The sequence below is a fragment of the Vigna unguiculata genome, chromosome 2, assembly GCF_037176805.1.
Source record: "Vigna unguiculata cultivar grain cowpea cultivar isolate G323 ecotype 2 chromosome 2, ASM3717680v1, whole genome shotgun sequence".
In the NCBI taxonomy this organism is placed as follows: Eukaryota; Viridiplantae; Streptophyta; class Magnoliopsida; order Fabales; family Fabaceae; genus Vigna; species Vigna unguiculata.
The window spans coordinates 33,413,693-33,429,203 of NC_140793.1; the positions used below are offsets into that span (position 1 = coordinate 33,413,693).

Sequence of the window (15,511 nt, forward strand, 5' to 3'; positions counted from 1 at the left end):
GGTCGACTATGCGGCGACACGGTGCCGTTCTATACAGTCTGAGACAGGATAAAAATACGGTCCTAAAACAATACTGATACTACTTTAATTTATATATTCGGAATCCATTATTTTTTAATTTTAATAATATAATCATATGAAATGAATGTTAAGTATAGCTTAAGTTGACATAAATACAATTTTTTAAAGTGAAAAAATTATTTTGAAAATTTTGTTTTATGTGTAGGAGTTGTATTCCATTGGAGAAGCATGCAGCCGTGCATGTGTCGTAAGTTGGATGTATGAAAATGTTGCGTGTATGTTGTGTGTGGGGATGGGACCATCAATTATTTATTCTATTGTTCTAAATTTTACTATGGCCCTTGTTTGTTCCCACAAATTAAAGCATTTCATGACTTGAGAGGGTCGAAAGCTACCTCCTGCTACTGGATGAAGTAGCATTATTATTCCTAAAATAATTGTATCATTAAATTCAAGTTCTGTTCTTAATTCCTATATACACTTTAACATACCTAGCAACCAAAGGTTATTCAGGTGCCAACATATTAATATTTTAGGAATTTGATTCAATAAAATATCATAATATACAGAGAGATATTAAGTTTCAATATTTTTATAAAAGTTAAAATATTTTTTTGTTTTAATTTTTTGTTAAAATTTTGTCAAATTAATTCTAATTTTATTTTTGTATTCAAATAAATCTTAATTTGTTAATTCTGTTTAATTTAGTTTTTTTTCAACATCGTTTAAATTATTAACGATAAAGGAATGATACATACGTGTCACATTGCCGATGTTTTTAATTTTTTTTATTAAAGTTACTGCAACTTTATATTTATTAAGTATAACCGAATTTATTTTTTGTTTTAATATTTACGTAAAAGTGTTTTACACTTCTTTTTGGATTCAACATAAAAGGTTTCTGGTTCTTATGCCACATGCCATTTCTTATTTTAGTTGTTAAACAAATAAGGAATATATATATAATATTTTTTATTAATTCTAAATAAAAAATAGTTAGTAAAAGATTGTATGTGAGATATTAAAATTATTCCTGATTTTACAATATCTGTTATGTTTGATAACGTTCAAATGGACGTCAAATTTCAAACATCACTTGTTCGTAAAGGATATTTTGACTATTAAATTTTGACAATTTTTTCTTACAATATGATGTGATATTTCTCAAGTGATCTTGGAATACTAAGAATGAAAAAATGAAAAATCACTTAAAAATAATATTTAAAATTGTAAGAAAAAATTGTCAAAATTTAGTGGTCAAAAAATCATTTTCCTTTGAGAAAGCATGAAAGGAGCGGGACACTTGTAAATTAAGTCATGCATCTGGCATAAGCTTTTTTGCTAAACACGGATTAAAATATAATAAATAGGAAGATAAGAGACCTAGTATTAAAAAAGTATAAAAAAAACTTTAAAAAATACAAAAGGACAGATTTTTTTTAATGAACTCCTGTAATATAAAAAATTAAATTTGTGTTCTTTTATTTTTCATATTTGTTCAAATATGATACTGATTGTATAAATTTTTACTTTTTTAAATAAACCCTGGTACATACACATTTACATGTCCTAGTTTTTCTAGCAGTGTTATTTGAGAAAGATTTCATTCAGTTGTAAAACATGATAGTGGGGTGTGTGTGAACTTACAAAGTTGGCACTACTTTTTATTTACATTTTCTAATAGGCTCAAAACAGATTAAAGGCCTAGACATAGTTATGTATCTGAATCAAAAATTATATATATACATACTAAAACAAGGCTAAATACTGAATCATAGAATCTAAGTTTACCATAAAACGTGTTTTTAAAATAAAAACGAAGTGAATGCATTCTACCAATTTCAAAACTAAGACTACATCATAAACCGACTGGTCAGCATTGGATACAAAATCAAACATTTCCCTGAAACTTCCCAGTGGACAAGATCTGAGAAACCACCAGAGCAGGGAATGAATATCTATAGTACACCCCACAAGAAATTACTTATCACAAAAATTTACAATATTTAAGTTTGTCTATTCTACATTGCTCTTGTGTTTGGACCTTCTGCAATGGAAAAACAACCGTTAGCTCAAAGGCAAGAAATCCTGAAGGATTTTATCAACTACTTCGATCAAACTGTCATGAATTTGTGGAGAACGTTTAGGTGCTTCAAGACCACAACAGCCATCTACGCCCACGATCAGTTTTCGTGTTGGGCGTTACACTTATCCTATCTGCATTGGTGGATAACCATTTACTGAAATCAGGGGATGCAACAAGTTCTTCCAAGGCTTTTTCAGTTGACTCCTTTGTAAACGCATCCCATTCTGCAGCTGAATATTTTTTTCTCTCCGGCGTGTCGTGTATGATCGACGGGTATAACGCCTCCTTCTGTGTTTTAAGTGGCGTCCTAATGAAACCTGGAAACGCACTTATTTAGCGTATTAATCACCACGAATCTCAATGTTCTTCTTCATTGATCAATCGGTGTAGAAAAAAGTTGTCCAAAGGTGACACTTTTAAAAGCAAGGATACAAGAGATGCAAACCTTTAGCAGAAGATTTGCAAGGCGACAAGGTAGGGCTTTTCAGTCGTGGATGAAAAAGTGGAGAGTCTTCTTCATTTTGCATCTTGTTGTACATATGTTCATCGTGTGAACCATCAAAAGGTGACGAGTCAGGAACCTGGGATCTCCTTCTGTTTTTCTTGGGTGATTTAAACAAACGCCTGCAATTTTTTTCCACAGTAAATACCAACCAAAAATCGAAGGACGCATTTATTGGACCAATAGTCATAAAAAGAAACTCTCATGATGACAAAGTGTAGGGAAATTGCAATTAGTAGGCCTTCAATTTGTTGAAATGACACGTGCATTTCCTTTTCCATTATAGAAACAACTTGAATTTCCATAGACTGATTTGATATTACTTTCTCACTAATAACTGAAATCAATGCCTAATAATGCTAGTGTTATACTAACAAATGAATGTAATAGATATATATCCCCTAATATTTATGGATTGTACATTTAACTAAGAAATTGTGGACTAACCTGCGTAAATGACGAAGGAATCTCACTCTACGCATCCTCTTCAACAAGGAGAGGAGTGATCCACATAGTAAAGCCAATGTTCCCATCAGGGGATCCATAGAACTCTAGAAACAACATCTTATCAAATTTATAGTCATGTGCTTATCTTGAGAATCAACAACATAATAGAAATGCTGGGGAAGAAAATAAATAAACAAACCTGAAGAATCATAATCGCAGCCAAAATCCTTAAAGCCCAGGCAACAAATTGAGCAGTGTTTATGTCCACTGATCCATCTTCAGTCAAGACAAGCTTGTGTACCACCCAGAACCCCAACCAAGCTCCAACAATTGCAACAAATGTCAGCAGAAATATTGCCAACTGCAGTTGACATTGCATAAGCTAAGTGCTGAATGATCCTCATATTTGACTATTTGTACAACGGACAAATATAACTAACTACACAAACATACACTAGAATAGGCAAAAAAAAAATACTACTAAGCAATGAATACCATAGAAACCAAGAATGAAATGACAAATTAGTGAGAAATTGCAAGAAAGTATTCATTGCGTACAATGGGATCAACTCTAAAGTTGTTCGATAGCTGAATATCCCAAATTCAGAGTCCATCTAAAACATCCAGTTTTTTTTTTTCAAGATTGACCCAACTTGTAGTGTATGCAATAATATATTTACTCCGCTGAGATCATTGGATCCATTATTTGTAGTATCTTGAGACTCGTCGTGACTAAATTGCAACAAGAGGCATAAACAATTTTAAAACACAAAGTTTAACCAAATTTTGCGAAGGAAAGGTTGGAAAAACCTAAATATTTTGAACTAGTATGCAAATAAAAAACGCTGCGCTAGAATGGCTTGCTGCATTGGGTACTGTGCACTCACAAACTAAACCCGTAGGAAATCAATAGTTCTGCCTTGGCAGAGGCAATTTTACAGCTTAAGTTATATACTTAGTATTAAATCCAAGTGTTCAGTATCTAACGTTTTCCTTAGGATTTGAAGATCCACATATTTTTTCCACATTGACAAACCATTCTCTTTTAAGCCTCATATTAAAAATATAATGCTCTTTCACCACCCCTTCCATCTCCTTTATAAGGAATCAATTATACACTAAGGCCCTCACTTTTGACTTCCAAGCATTCATATCTTTAGCAAGTCACATGCCATCTTTTACATCCAGCATTTCTTTTCTTTTTTTCATAATTTTTCTATCTTAAATGGGAGAAAATAAATGAGATCAATCTGACTTGCACTTGTAGCAAGAGAGGAAGAAAACTACTTGGAAGTAGAAATGGGCGAAGATTACATACCACAGGTTTCTAAGTTTAGACATCTAAGATAAATATCACAAAATGATGGGAAAATTAGTAATGATGTGTTACACAAAAAATACAAGCGAGATGACTAAAATGAAAAAAAGCATTATGGGTTATCATACTATACTCTATGATAGTGTATGTTGATATTTAAAGTGGAAAGAGAAAAAGGTGAGAGTACAAAAAAGGAGCATGTTAAGATGGATGACGCAAGAAAGGACAAGATACAAAATGAAAGTATACAAGATATTAATATGACACCAATTGAAGAAACGATGGAAAAAATAAAACAGTTAAGGTAATTTTGGGATTTCATGTATGAGAATATTGCCTGCAATGGATGTGAATGGTTGAGTGCACAATGGACAAGCATATAGGTTCCAAGAGTGGATGGTGATTGCAATGGCATGATAGTGCCACCATCATACTATTAACAACTATGGCTTTAATTACATAATTTTATTCCTCATGAAGTGCACCTTCTGATCCTTATTCCTTCTGCTGAACTGAACTCGGGGCTGTTACTAACATAGTATTAGCAAAATTAATTTGTCTATTATTCATGTCATGAAATGATGACATGGTTTTACATATGGATGGCAACCAAATGCTAATCCTCTATGACCTAAACTAATGGAATTGCACAAACTGGAAACCCTGCGTGATCATTTGTTGTGGACCATACACTCTTCAATAGCTAGCCATTCAAATTTACAGACAAAACAAATGAGACCAAACAACACTACAATAATTCAGAATACATATGAATAAGTGAAAGATATTTTTAACCAGCAGTTTGATGTCAAAGAAAATCAGCAGAAAACAAATACGTGACTTACATACAGGATTATACATGTCTTCATCAATTCCTAACTCTGTAAGTACTGAACGAACTAAGCCAGGAATGTAACGGAGGAGAAAAGTACCAAAACCAACCTGATTTAGAATAATACCTGAAATTGTTAATTATATGATCCACATTGATTAGTATAAAGGTGGAAGAGAAGTGCATTAAGGATAAACTTACAGCAGTTGAATACATAAATATGGCAAGGGAACTCTTACGACCAGTTGGAAGAAGTTTCATTCCCTGTCAATTAATAAGCGGCAAATTCCATGTTAATTGTCAACAAAAAATTTTCGATAGACATTTAATATAAAAATTAGTTTGCAACTGAGAAGTCAAACTAATATTGAGAAAACAGGAGTTTTCACTTCAACATCCAGACCACATTATACTTTTTAGATAGGTACAATCCTCATTAGCTGTTCTAGTCTTCTTTTTTACTTTATACTGAACAGAATCTTTTTTCCAGCATGAGTCCAACTTTCTTGAGTTGGGAGGAAAGTGTTAATCACATAAAAATATCATATCACTCTCTATGATAATCTACAAACAAAGCAAAAGAAATTTTTTCTTGACAAGAATTGAACCTTGAAGGTATGATTGACTACTCAACTCAACAAAACAAAAAGATTAATTATAAACAGAAACTAAGATTGGATATTAAACATTTCAAAATTGAAAATTGAGGAACAGAAACGTTACCTGATAAAGAATAATCAGTACAACGAGAATTATTCCAATTGCCATTGCACTGCTGTAGTAAAATGCTAATGAATTGCTTATAAATGCTGCAAGGCTCATCAGAGTAATACCCAATACTAATAACACAATTCGATATACAAAAAATTCTGCAAAGGAGGGAAAAAAATATTGTTAGTGCTGGATGTAACTGTTCTTAGATGTGAACATAACTTAAAAGAAATGAATCTCGTCTTCATCGGTAACAAATATAATATGTACATTTGGATTAGATTTTCATTTACTTTATGCCCCCTTCCAAACAGAGATTTAAAAGAAAAAAAAAAAAATCTTCAAAAAAAAAACTTAAACAAACCTGCACTAAGAACATTTTACCTTCTTCGACAGAAACTTCAAAATTTTCCAGTGTGGAGCCAGCAGTCCTTATGTCTAAAATCTTGTGGTCAAAAGGAGACACTGATCGAGTCCAAGCACCCTTGGCAACCTTCTCCCACTGGCTATGGGAGCACATCCCGGCTACAAGAGACACATTCCTGAACAGGAAGACGTATAGAAATGTCTTAAATCAAATACAATGATTATTTTTCCAATAACAGTTTGATAGGTGACAAATAGATATAGAGCAAAGTGTTAGTCCTTGAATAACCAAATGCATAAAGCAAAAAATCAATGACTGTTCTGTCATGATCACTCATCAACTAAATACACAATAAGACCCTAGTTGATAGGTAGATAGATTCATACACCACACACATGTACAATGTATGATGTACTCTAGTACAAATACTCACCTATGGAAACAGACCTCTATGTTTGGCAGACGAACATTTGAGTCTGTAGGCAGTGGCAACACCTTCACTTTAAAGGAATGTGCAAATTTCCCCAGGCTTTTAAACCTTGATAATCCATGTATATAAACTCTTTCAACAACCACAGTAGCACCAGGCTTAGAACCAGGAGAATTTCCCACAGGCAAGCCACTTGATAGCTGCAGTGTGGCATTTTGAGTAAGAGCTGCAAAAAGACAGAAGGAGAATGATAAGTCAAATTTCAACATTGACGTAATTATGGCACCAGATTACATTATAAATAACATCAAATATACAAACAAAAATCTATGTTACTTGAACAACAAACTCGTATAGAATATTAATATTAATTTTTATGTCGAAAGGAAACAAGAATATTTCATTCCATCCACTACAATTTTGGGCGTATCAATAAACATTCATGAGGACTATCCTTAAGATGAAATGTTGCGACCAGATAATCACTAGGAGTTTACAAGTTATTGTAACATAAGAAAGCTTAACCATAGAGAATAACTATGTAGAACGTCTTTTTTAGCGTTGTTGGAAAGGAAACATAGAACGGGCATTATTGGCTTGCAGGTAGCAGTTCCAAATACAAAGTTTCAACATTTTAAACAAATTTAGGGCATCTTTCTTTCCACCATTTCGTTTCCCGTCGGTGATGAAGATATTATCCTCTACTATCCAGCCAATATGCTTCGAGTTCGACAATCAAACAATGTCATAAGAAACAAGCAAAAGTGTAACCAAACTTTCCGGGAAGAAAAGACACAACCAAACCAAACCCTATATTTGAATCCATAAAACGAAATAACTATAACAAAATTAATCTAGAAGAAAGGACAAGAATGGCATACACAAGGAATGTTCATCGGCGAATACCAGAACTGCAGAAGCCCAGAGGCAGAGAAAGTGAAGAATCCGAGCAGATTGCGGAGTGTGAGAGCCCGCCATTGCCATGCCAGGGTTAGCAATTGTGAGTAAAAGAGAATACAAGGCGCGTCTTCTAAATCCGAAAAAAGTTAAGGGTAATTCTGCAATTTTATTGAGCACAAATTAAACTAACTCTTTTTTGGTAATTGCTTTTGGTCATTCATGATTTCTTCTTTCAGCTCCTGTTAAGAGTACTCCCGAAATAGTAAATTTTCGGATTATACATTTGGAAGGTATTTTGGAAAAACTATATACTTTGAAATTGGGATTCCATAGTGCATTTTTTTATTATTTTTTAATCTGAATCATATATTCCAGGACACTGTAAGAAGATTTAGAATATTTTAAAGTTTTCAAATATATTAATTTTAAATTATTTAACTTTTAAGTGTTTTATTTAAATAAAAATATTGAATTAAAAATATTAATTAAGTAAAGTATCGATAAACATAAATCATAGACGTCGATAAAAAAGAAAATAATCCCTATAAATTTCATTTGAACAAACATTACCGATATTAAAAAAATAACTTATGTAATATAGGACCATCAAATTCCAACAAAAATCAGTAGTATATAACTCTGATATGGATGAATAAATAAATAATTCCACCAATATGACCAAAAAAATATACATATATATCTCCCCCTTATATCGAGAAGAAAAAGTCCAACTTATATCATAGTCTCTTTAGTTAATATGTCACGCACCTAACTAATATCTTTTGTTAGGTTTACCCAAACACTTGTTTATCCGTAAAATACAATAAATCTAAAAAAAAAATAGGCAAGTTGATGGATTTTTCAGCTATAAATGTGTGCAAAGAACAATAAAAAGTTGTGCTGCGTCAAACTAATCTCTATATATACGCATGATGTTTGAGATATAAGTAAAAATATATGTAAGAACATATTAATAATAGGATTTCCTCTTATATACATTTTAAAATATCACTTCTACCTTTTAAAATATAATTATTTATTAAATTTTTGAAAATTGACCATCACTTTTATAAGTTTTGTTTTAAAAATTATTTATCCTTGCTTATTCTCTTTTATTTTATTTATCAACCGTTTCAGTTATTCTTTCATCTTTTCTGATATTTTTTCACTTTATTTTTAAAAATATAATTTTATTTTATATATTAACTTAATAACATTACATTATCATCACCTAATAACATAATATCACGTATATTTAAAAATGCGTACACATAGAGTTTAAACTTAGGTTAAATTGCTTTTTTGTCTTTCTATTTGTTAGTTAATACCAGTTTGATCCACAATTTTCTTTTATCTTAATTTGATATTGATTTTCTTGAAAATAATTCAATTTAGTTTTTGATGCGAATAACGAAAAGAACATGAGAAATAATTGAAGATTTTGTGAAAATTGTGGTTTAATAATATTTGTCGGTATATCTCAAATGTTAAGATTTGAAATCTCTTATACAAGGAATATAAGTTCAGGTTATGGGTAGATTAACAATATATATATATATGAAAGTAACTTTTAATTTTATATGTTTTGGCCTAGCATTAGTCGGTAAGTTGATTCAATTAAAAATGTTTTGTTCTTTTAATTTATTTTATATTTTTGTTATAATATAATAAAAGTAGAGTGACTAAACTTGTTATTTTATTGTATTCACCTATTTTACAAAACATTGTTATAAAAATAATAATTGAAAAATAGAGTGTCAAGTTGCATAATTTGACAAACAAATAAATTAAACATTTAAACTATTTAAACATTATTGAATAATATTATAATATTTAAAATTATTAAATTGTCAACCTAACCATAAATAATTAAAGTAAACAAACATTTTAACTATTTAAACATTATTGAATAATATTATAATATTTAAAATTATTAAATTGTCAACCTAACCATAAATAATTAAAATAAACAATTTATTAAAATGATAAAAAACTAATCAAAGATTATAATGTGTTATAAGTAAATACAGATTTAAATCGATTCAAACTTCTTTAACTTCTAAATGCAAATTAAGCGAACTGTTTTCAATTTTATCCACATTTAAATAATCGAATGAACTCTTGAGATGAAACCCTTTAAAATCACTATTTAAGTCGGAAACATTGTGTCCTCAAAACTACATAAATGAAATATTGGTAAAGATGATTGAATACAATAATTTATATCGTTTAAAATAGCAATAAATTATCCAACAAAATATATTGATAAAGGAAAAAATGAAATATTTTGAAGAAAATGCGCATTACTAGCAATATGAACGTGCCCTTCTAATGCCTCAAAAGAAACCTTCTAACTTAATCCATGGTGCATGTATAAGTATTTGTTAAAAGTTTGAAAATGGAATTAGATAGAATATGCTTGTTATATGACAGAGCATTAATTAACAAGTGGGTGTAGTTTGTTCCGTAGAGAATGCGGGTCTATGGCAATCCTTGATATAAACGTCACTTCAATGTTTAATTCCATCCATGAAAAAGATAGAAAACAAGAACAACGGTCACATTATTTATGAAACACCTCTAATTTCGTTAAGCACCTCCCATCCACTAAAAGTCACATTGAACTAACACTTTTCATCCAAAGTCTCAATTAATTTTATTCACATCTCCTTTTATAACACCTTTTCAACTAATTCACAGTATTCTCAGGGTTAATATCAGCAAATACCCACATTTAATTGCTAATGATCTCATTAAATATTTTGTTGACATATTAATGACTGTAATAGTTGTGATAAGGTCATGATAAATCATATTTTTATAACATTTTTTTAACTCTAATATTTATCTTACTTTTAAAAATGATATTATGTATTTTTATTCATATTATTTATATTATATATAAAATTGAAAAAAAAAGAATAAGCATCTCAACAGCATTTTTATCCTCTTTCCGAAAGTATATAGAATAAAAGATCATTGACCATCTCCTTTTTCTTTTTTTCTTATTGTTAATTTTTAACACAGATATTTAAAGAAAAACTTATAATAATTGTTATTGAATAGTTGAATTGATAAGATTATGCTTCATACAAATCATGAACTATATAAAAAGAAAGATGCGATTTATATACATGTAAATTAATCCATGTTTAATTTTAATTTATTTCCAATTGAATCAGAGTGTCCATGTCTATTAAGTAACCTTGATTAAGAAAATGCGAGTCATGATGAGTGAGACGTGTAACATTATCCGCCAAAAAATAAGATTAGAACGTGAATATCTCTTGCTAACAAAAAAAAAACTTGAACCGTGCTTAACTTAGCGTAATGATATTTTGTGCGTAATTAATTTGGCTTGAAATTGTAGTGGTGTGGCGCAACAGACAAAGAAAAAATATATATATATATATATATTTTAATTTGAGATAACATTTTTAAGTGGATTTTTATATTTTTTATATATTCTAAAATCATTTAAAAAATATCCATTTTCAAATTATAAGAAAAAAATTGTGAAATTTTTATTTTCAAAAATATAACTCACAAACGAAATAATGCGTCTAAACGGACTTAAAAAACAAAGAAGGAAAGTGTAGGTGGCACCACAGCATCTCCTTGAAGAATCTTCCTCGTCACATCACGCCTGTTAACGTCGTCGTCGAAATTTCTTGCAACTCTAATAAACTGCGTTTTCCGCAATCACCTTCGTTACATTTCTCGCATCGTCTTTTGTTTTTTTCTCCCTCCCTCTCTCACAATTACCGCCACCTCCTATTTTTATACAATTCCAGGTACCTTTTAATCCCTATGTTTTGCGTAATAATCTGTATTTTCTTTCGTCTTGGAGATCTCGAAGAGCGTTTAATTGGGTTTGTTTTAGGTTAATTGTCGTTTTGGCTGCCGAAAGATGGGGGCTGAAGATTCGAATTTGATGGAGAACGAAGGGGGGTGTCGCGGAAGGGAAGGGAAAGGGAGGAGGCTGTGGAAGAAGGTGAAGTACCAGCTGGTGGAGTACCATTCGTTGCCCGGTTACTTGAGAGACAACGAGTACATTCTCGGTCACTATCGATCTGAATGGCCCATCAAGCAGGTTCTGCTCAGTATGTTCACCATACACAACGAAACTCTCAACGTTTGGACGTAAGGATTTGCATTTCACCATCTGCTTCCTATTTATTATTTCCCACCAAAATGTTGCATGTTTTACTGTCTTTTCTTTTCTGGAGAATTTTCTCAGGGTTTCTTAGTTCTTGTACATGCGCTGCTTCTGAGCATTTGTTTTCGTTCTGGGGATCTGTTTTCGTTCCCGTCATCGTCTAAATAATTCAATATTATACGAGGAAGTCAACCCCCCGTTTTTTGAATGGATGAGTGGAAAGAAGAGAGATAGAGTGGAAAACAATAAAGAAAGAATGAGAGAAAAGATAATAGGTGCGACGATTGAGAATAGAAAATTCGTATGTCAGAGATATAGAAGACAAAGTATATGTATGAATATAATTGCTAATGTGTGTTAGTTTTCCCGTTCATGGTAACGCGAATTTCTGTATTTAATCAGAGAAGCAACAAAGGGTTGTTTTGGCAAAAGTAAATTGGTAGCACCTTCAACAGTAACCCAGACAAGCATTTTATAACTCCGGTTCATTTTCCCACAAAAGAAAAAGGGTACAGTATCATTGTTGTTATTAGCTTTCAGAAAGTGATGGCTAGAGTTACTTTAAGGCCTTTACATATGATTTCCAGCCTTTCCTTTAGTGTTTGTTATCAATGAGGGGGACTGTGACTGTGAGAGTATAGTTCAATTTGGACTGTTTTATGAAGGAAGCCTAATGTGCATGGCTCTCACTATTAGCCCTGTGAACAGAAAAGCAGTTCTGCAATCAGAATCCATGATCAACAGTCCACAGACCGTAAATATCAATCATGTCTCTTTTATATTAAAATTATTATTTGCTCTTATTTGAGGAGGAAATATCTTGTAAATAAATCTGTCGAATCTTCAAAATAGTTTTAGAACAAGGTTTTCTACAATTGAATCGTATTCAGTTAGCTCTGCCTTTTTCCCATCTGTTTGGTTTTCCTGGTCTTTACCCTGTCTGTTAATTGTTGGTGTTAAATAACTATTTCCTTACAAAATTTTTACTTTATATTTTTGTTTCTTTTGTAAAGACGTTGGCAACTAGAATGGCACAACCAATATTTGGATTAAAGATATATGTTCTTAATTTAGTTCCTAGTTTTCTTGTTCTCAACCATTAACTGACAAAATGCTATCTTTTGAAGGCATTTGGTCGGGTTCTTCATATTTCTGGCATTGACCATATACACTGCCATGAAAATTCCGAAGGTTGTAGATCTTAATTCGCTACAGCATTTTCCTGACATCCTCATGAAGCCCGACCTGCAGAAATTACAATCAGAACTCCTGACGTGTCTCCCTTCCATTCCTGATTTACACAGACTCAGAGAGGAAATCTCAAGTTGGCATCTTAAAGAATATCTGTATAATTGTTTGCCTGTAAGATTTTCCAGTAGCAATCATACTGATGTGTGTGTTCTGGTAATTGCTTTACAACTAAATACTTGTTTCATTTCTCTTTTTCCTTTTGGTGCTGGAGGGATAAGCAGTGAGGTTTTAAACTAGCCCTCTGGTTGGTATCTCAGTTGGGTTTATCCTCTTTTTTCTTTTTCTACTTGATGATAGATTTCTTTTTACAGATACCCACAATACTGATCTGATTAATAATAATCAATGTATCGGGGTAAATTTTTTTAATCAGATGTTGACGAAATTTTAAAAAATAAAAAAATCCTGGACTTAGAAGTTAGACTTGTTATACTGAAAGATGGATTAATGATGATAGTTCCGGTAGAAATTTCTGCTGTGATATTTCATATGTTTCTCCGTTGGAAAGTTTTTGCTGCACCTTTGATTTTTTTTCCTTACCACACTCTTCATATTGATGATTGACTAATGACTAGGTTTTGGGAGCTAATGCAGCATTGTTTATTTCTTTTTGATTATGTGCAGCATAGCGTAAAGGAGGACCTGGCGAACATGATAGCACCACTTATGATTAGACCAATTACAAGGTGGCCTTTTTTCGCCTTTTTAGGGGGTGCCATGTTTTGCTTGCTAGCTAGCAGTATTTGCCATCTTCTATCATGTCACTCTGAGCGCATGGCATACATCATGCTCAGGCTTGACTATGCTGGAATTGCAGCCCTCATATCCACCTCTTTCTATCCTCCAGTGTATTACTCTTTTATGTGTTATCCATTTTTCTGCAACCTTTACTTAGGATTTATCACTGTATTGGGCATTGCCACCATCTTGGTTTCTCTGCTTCCAGTGTTCCAAAATCCTGAATTCCGCACCATCCGAGCATCTCTCTTTTTCGGAATGGGTTTGTCCGGAGCAGCACCTATACTGCACAAGCTTTATCTATTCTGGGGCCAGCCAGAAGTATTTCACACAACCGGATATGAGATCCTGATGGGTGTTCTCTATGGAATTGGAGCACTGGTTTATGCCACTAGGATTCCAGAACGATGGATGCCTGGGAAGTTTGACATTGCCGGACATAGTCACCAATTGTTTCATATATTGGTGGTGGCTGGAGCGTACGTTCATTACCGGGCAGGGTTGGTTTATCTCAGGTGGCGTGATCTTCAAGGTTGCTGATTTAATAAGCATCTATAGGCATAACAGTGGTTGAATACTCTGCTGTGATGTTATCAGTATGTATGTTCAGTATACACTCCTCTAACTGATGTGAATTTGTGATTCCAGTTGGGGATGTTTATGCAACCATAGGCATTGTGTACACACTTAGAACCCTCAGAACAAAGCATTAATATGGAATAATAGTTCATTTACTCTCTCATGGCATACCAGAAACATTTTTCTCTATTTGTGTGGCCGTATGCTTCTTATTAAAGTTGTGTAAGTATTATGCTTGCTTGGAAAGTCGATATAATATTTAGTAACTAGTTTTTTTTTTCTTTTTTTTTTATTTGGAGTATATAATATTTTTCAAGGAAAAAAACCTCTGTTAATATTTTTGTTGATTTGAAATACACCCCAAATTACAGGAACTTGGGATGGTAATAGAGTTGATGTAGAAAGTATCATTTTCTTTCTGAGAAATGAAGCATTATTGAAAATTTTGTTCACTGGACTCACTTTTTTTTCTTCTTCTCAAATTCTGTCATTTATATGCAACAAGTTTACAACTTTATTTTTTGTTTCAACTTTGAAGATAAACGAAACTTGGAATAAAGTCAGTTTTTCATAGAGTTGTAAAAGAGGAAAAAAGAAGAAGAAGATTGTATCTGGTCGTTTAACCTGTTTTTTAAATAGATTATAATTTTTCAGGGACTAATACACTATTTTGGTCTGTTTTGGAAAATTAAAAAATCTAATAAAAATAATTTTAAAAAAATCAAGTTATAATTTTCGACATATAAATAAATATATAGATATTAATTATAATACCTATATGTATATTTTTAATTTTCAAATATAATTATTATTTTATAAAGTGAGTTGTCCCGATCCAAATCAATTATTTTAGATTATAATTAAATAGTGAAAAAAAAAACTTTGACACTCTGATTAAAAACACTCCTTTTTAAAAATATATATCATAATTTAAAATTAAAAAATAATATAAATATAATTAAAATATTATTTTAGTTGTAGTTTTTCTTTTTGGTGTCAGTAAACAAAGCAAAAAGTAATTTAATTTAGTTTAATCTACAGTTTGTTTCATCTAACCTGTTTTGTGAACTTTTAGAACGTATGTATCAATTCTATTTTGCAAGTATAATACATATTAAAATATTAGTAGTATAAGGCTTAATATGAGTAAAAAAAAAACCACACAAGTGC

General features: G+C 31.5%; 2 protein-coding genes across 4 annotated transcripts; one reads left to right on the forward strand and one right to left on the reverse strand.

The window, feature by feature from the left end:
- Nucleotides 1-1,860: 1,860 nt before the first annotated feature.
- On the reverse strand, nucleotides 1,861-7,754 carry LOC114174692 (transmembrane protein (DUF2215)). Its single transcript, XM_028059519.2, has 10 exons — nucleotides 7,596-7,754; nucleotides 6,718-6,940; nucleotides 6,302-6,459; nucleotides 5,930-6,075; nucleotides 5,408-5,470; nucleotides 5,224-5,316; nucleotides 3,256-3,417; nucleotides 3,057-3,160; nucleotides 2,553-2,731; nucleotides 1,861-2,424 (listed from the first exon to the last, which is right to left on the reverse strand). The coding sequence occupies exons 1-10, from the start codon at nucleotides 7,696-7,698 to the stop codon at nucleotides 2,174-2,176; spliced, it is 1,482 nt and encodes a 493-aa protein (XP_027915320.1). The 5' UTR covers nucleotides 7,699-7,754; the 3' UTR covers nucleotides 1,861-2,173.
- Nucleotides 7,755-11,231: 3,477 nt separating this feature from the next.
- LOC114173923 (heptahelical transmembrane protein 4-like) lies at nucleotides 11,232-14,502 on the forward strand. Of its 3 annotated transcripts, none has more exons than XM_028058600.2 (4): nucleotides 11,232-11,408; nucleotides 11,498-11,757; nucleotides 12,901-13,177; nucleotides 13,649-14,502. In XM_028058600.2, exons 2-4 carry the CDS (start codon nucleotides 11,525-11,527, stop codon nucleotides 14,300-14,302), a joined length of 1,164 nt encoding a protein of 387 aa, XP_027914401.1. In that variant the 5' UTR covers nucleotides 11,232-11,408; nucleotides 11,498-11,524; the 3' UTR covers nucleotides 14,303-14,502. The 3 variants fall into 3 exon arrangements, with proteins under 3 accessions (XP_027914401.1, XP_027914402.1, XP_085523609.1); XM_028058601.2 differs by having other exon boundaries at nucleotides 12,901-13,135; XM_085667483.1 differs by lacking the exon at nucleotides 12,901-13,177.
- The last annotated feature ends 1,009 nt before the right edge of the window (nucleotides 14,503-15,511 follow it).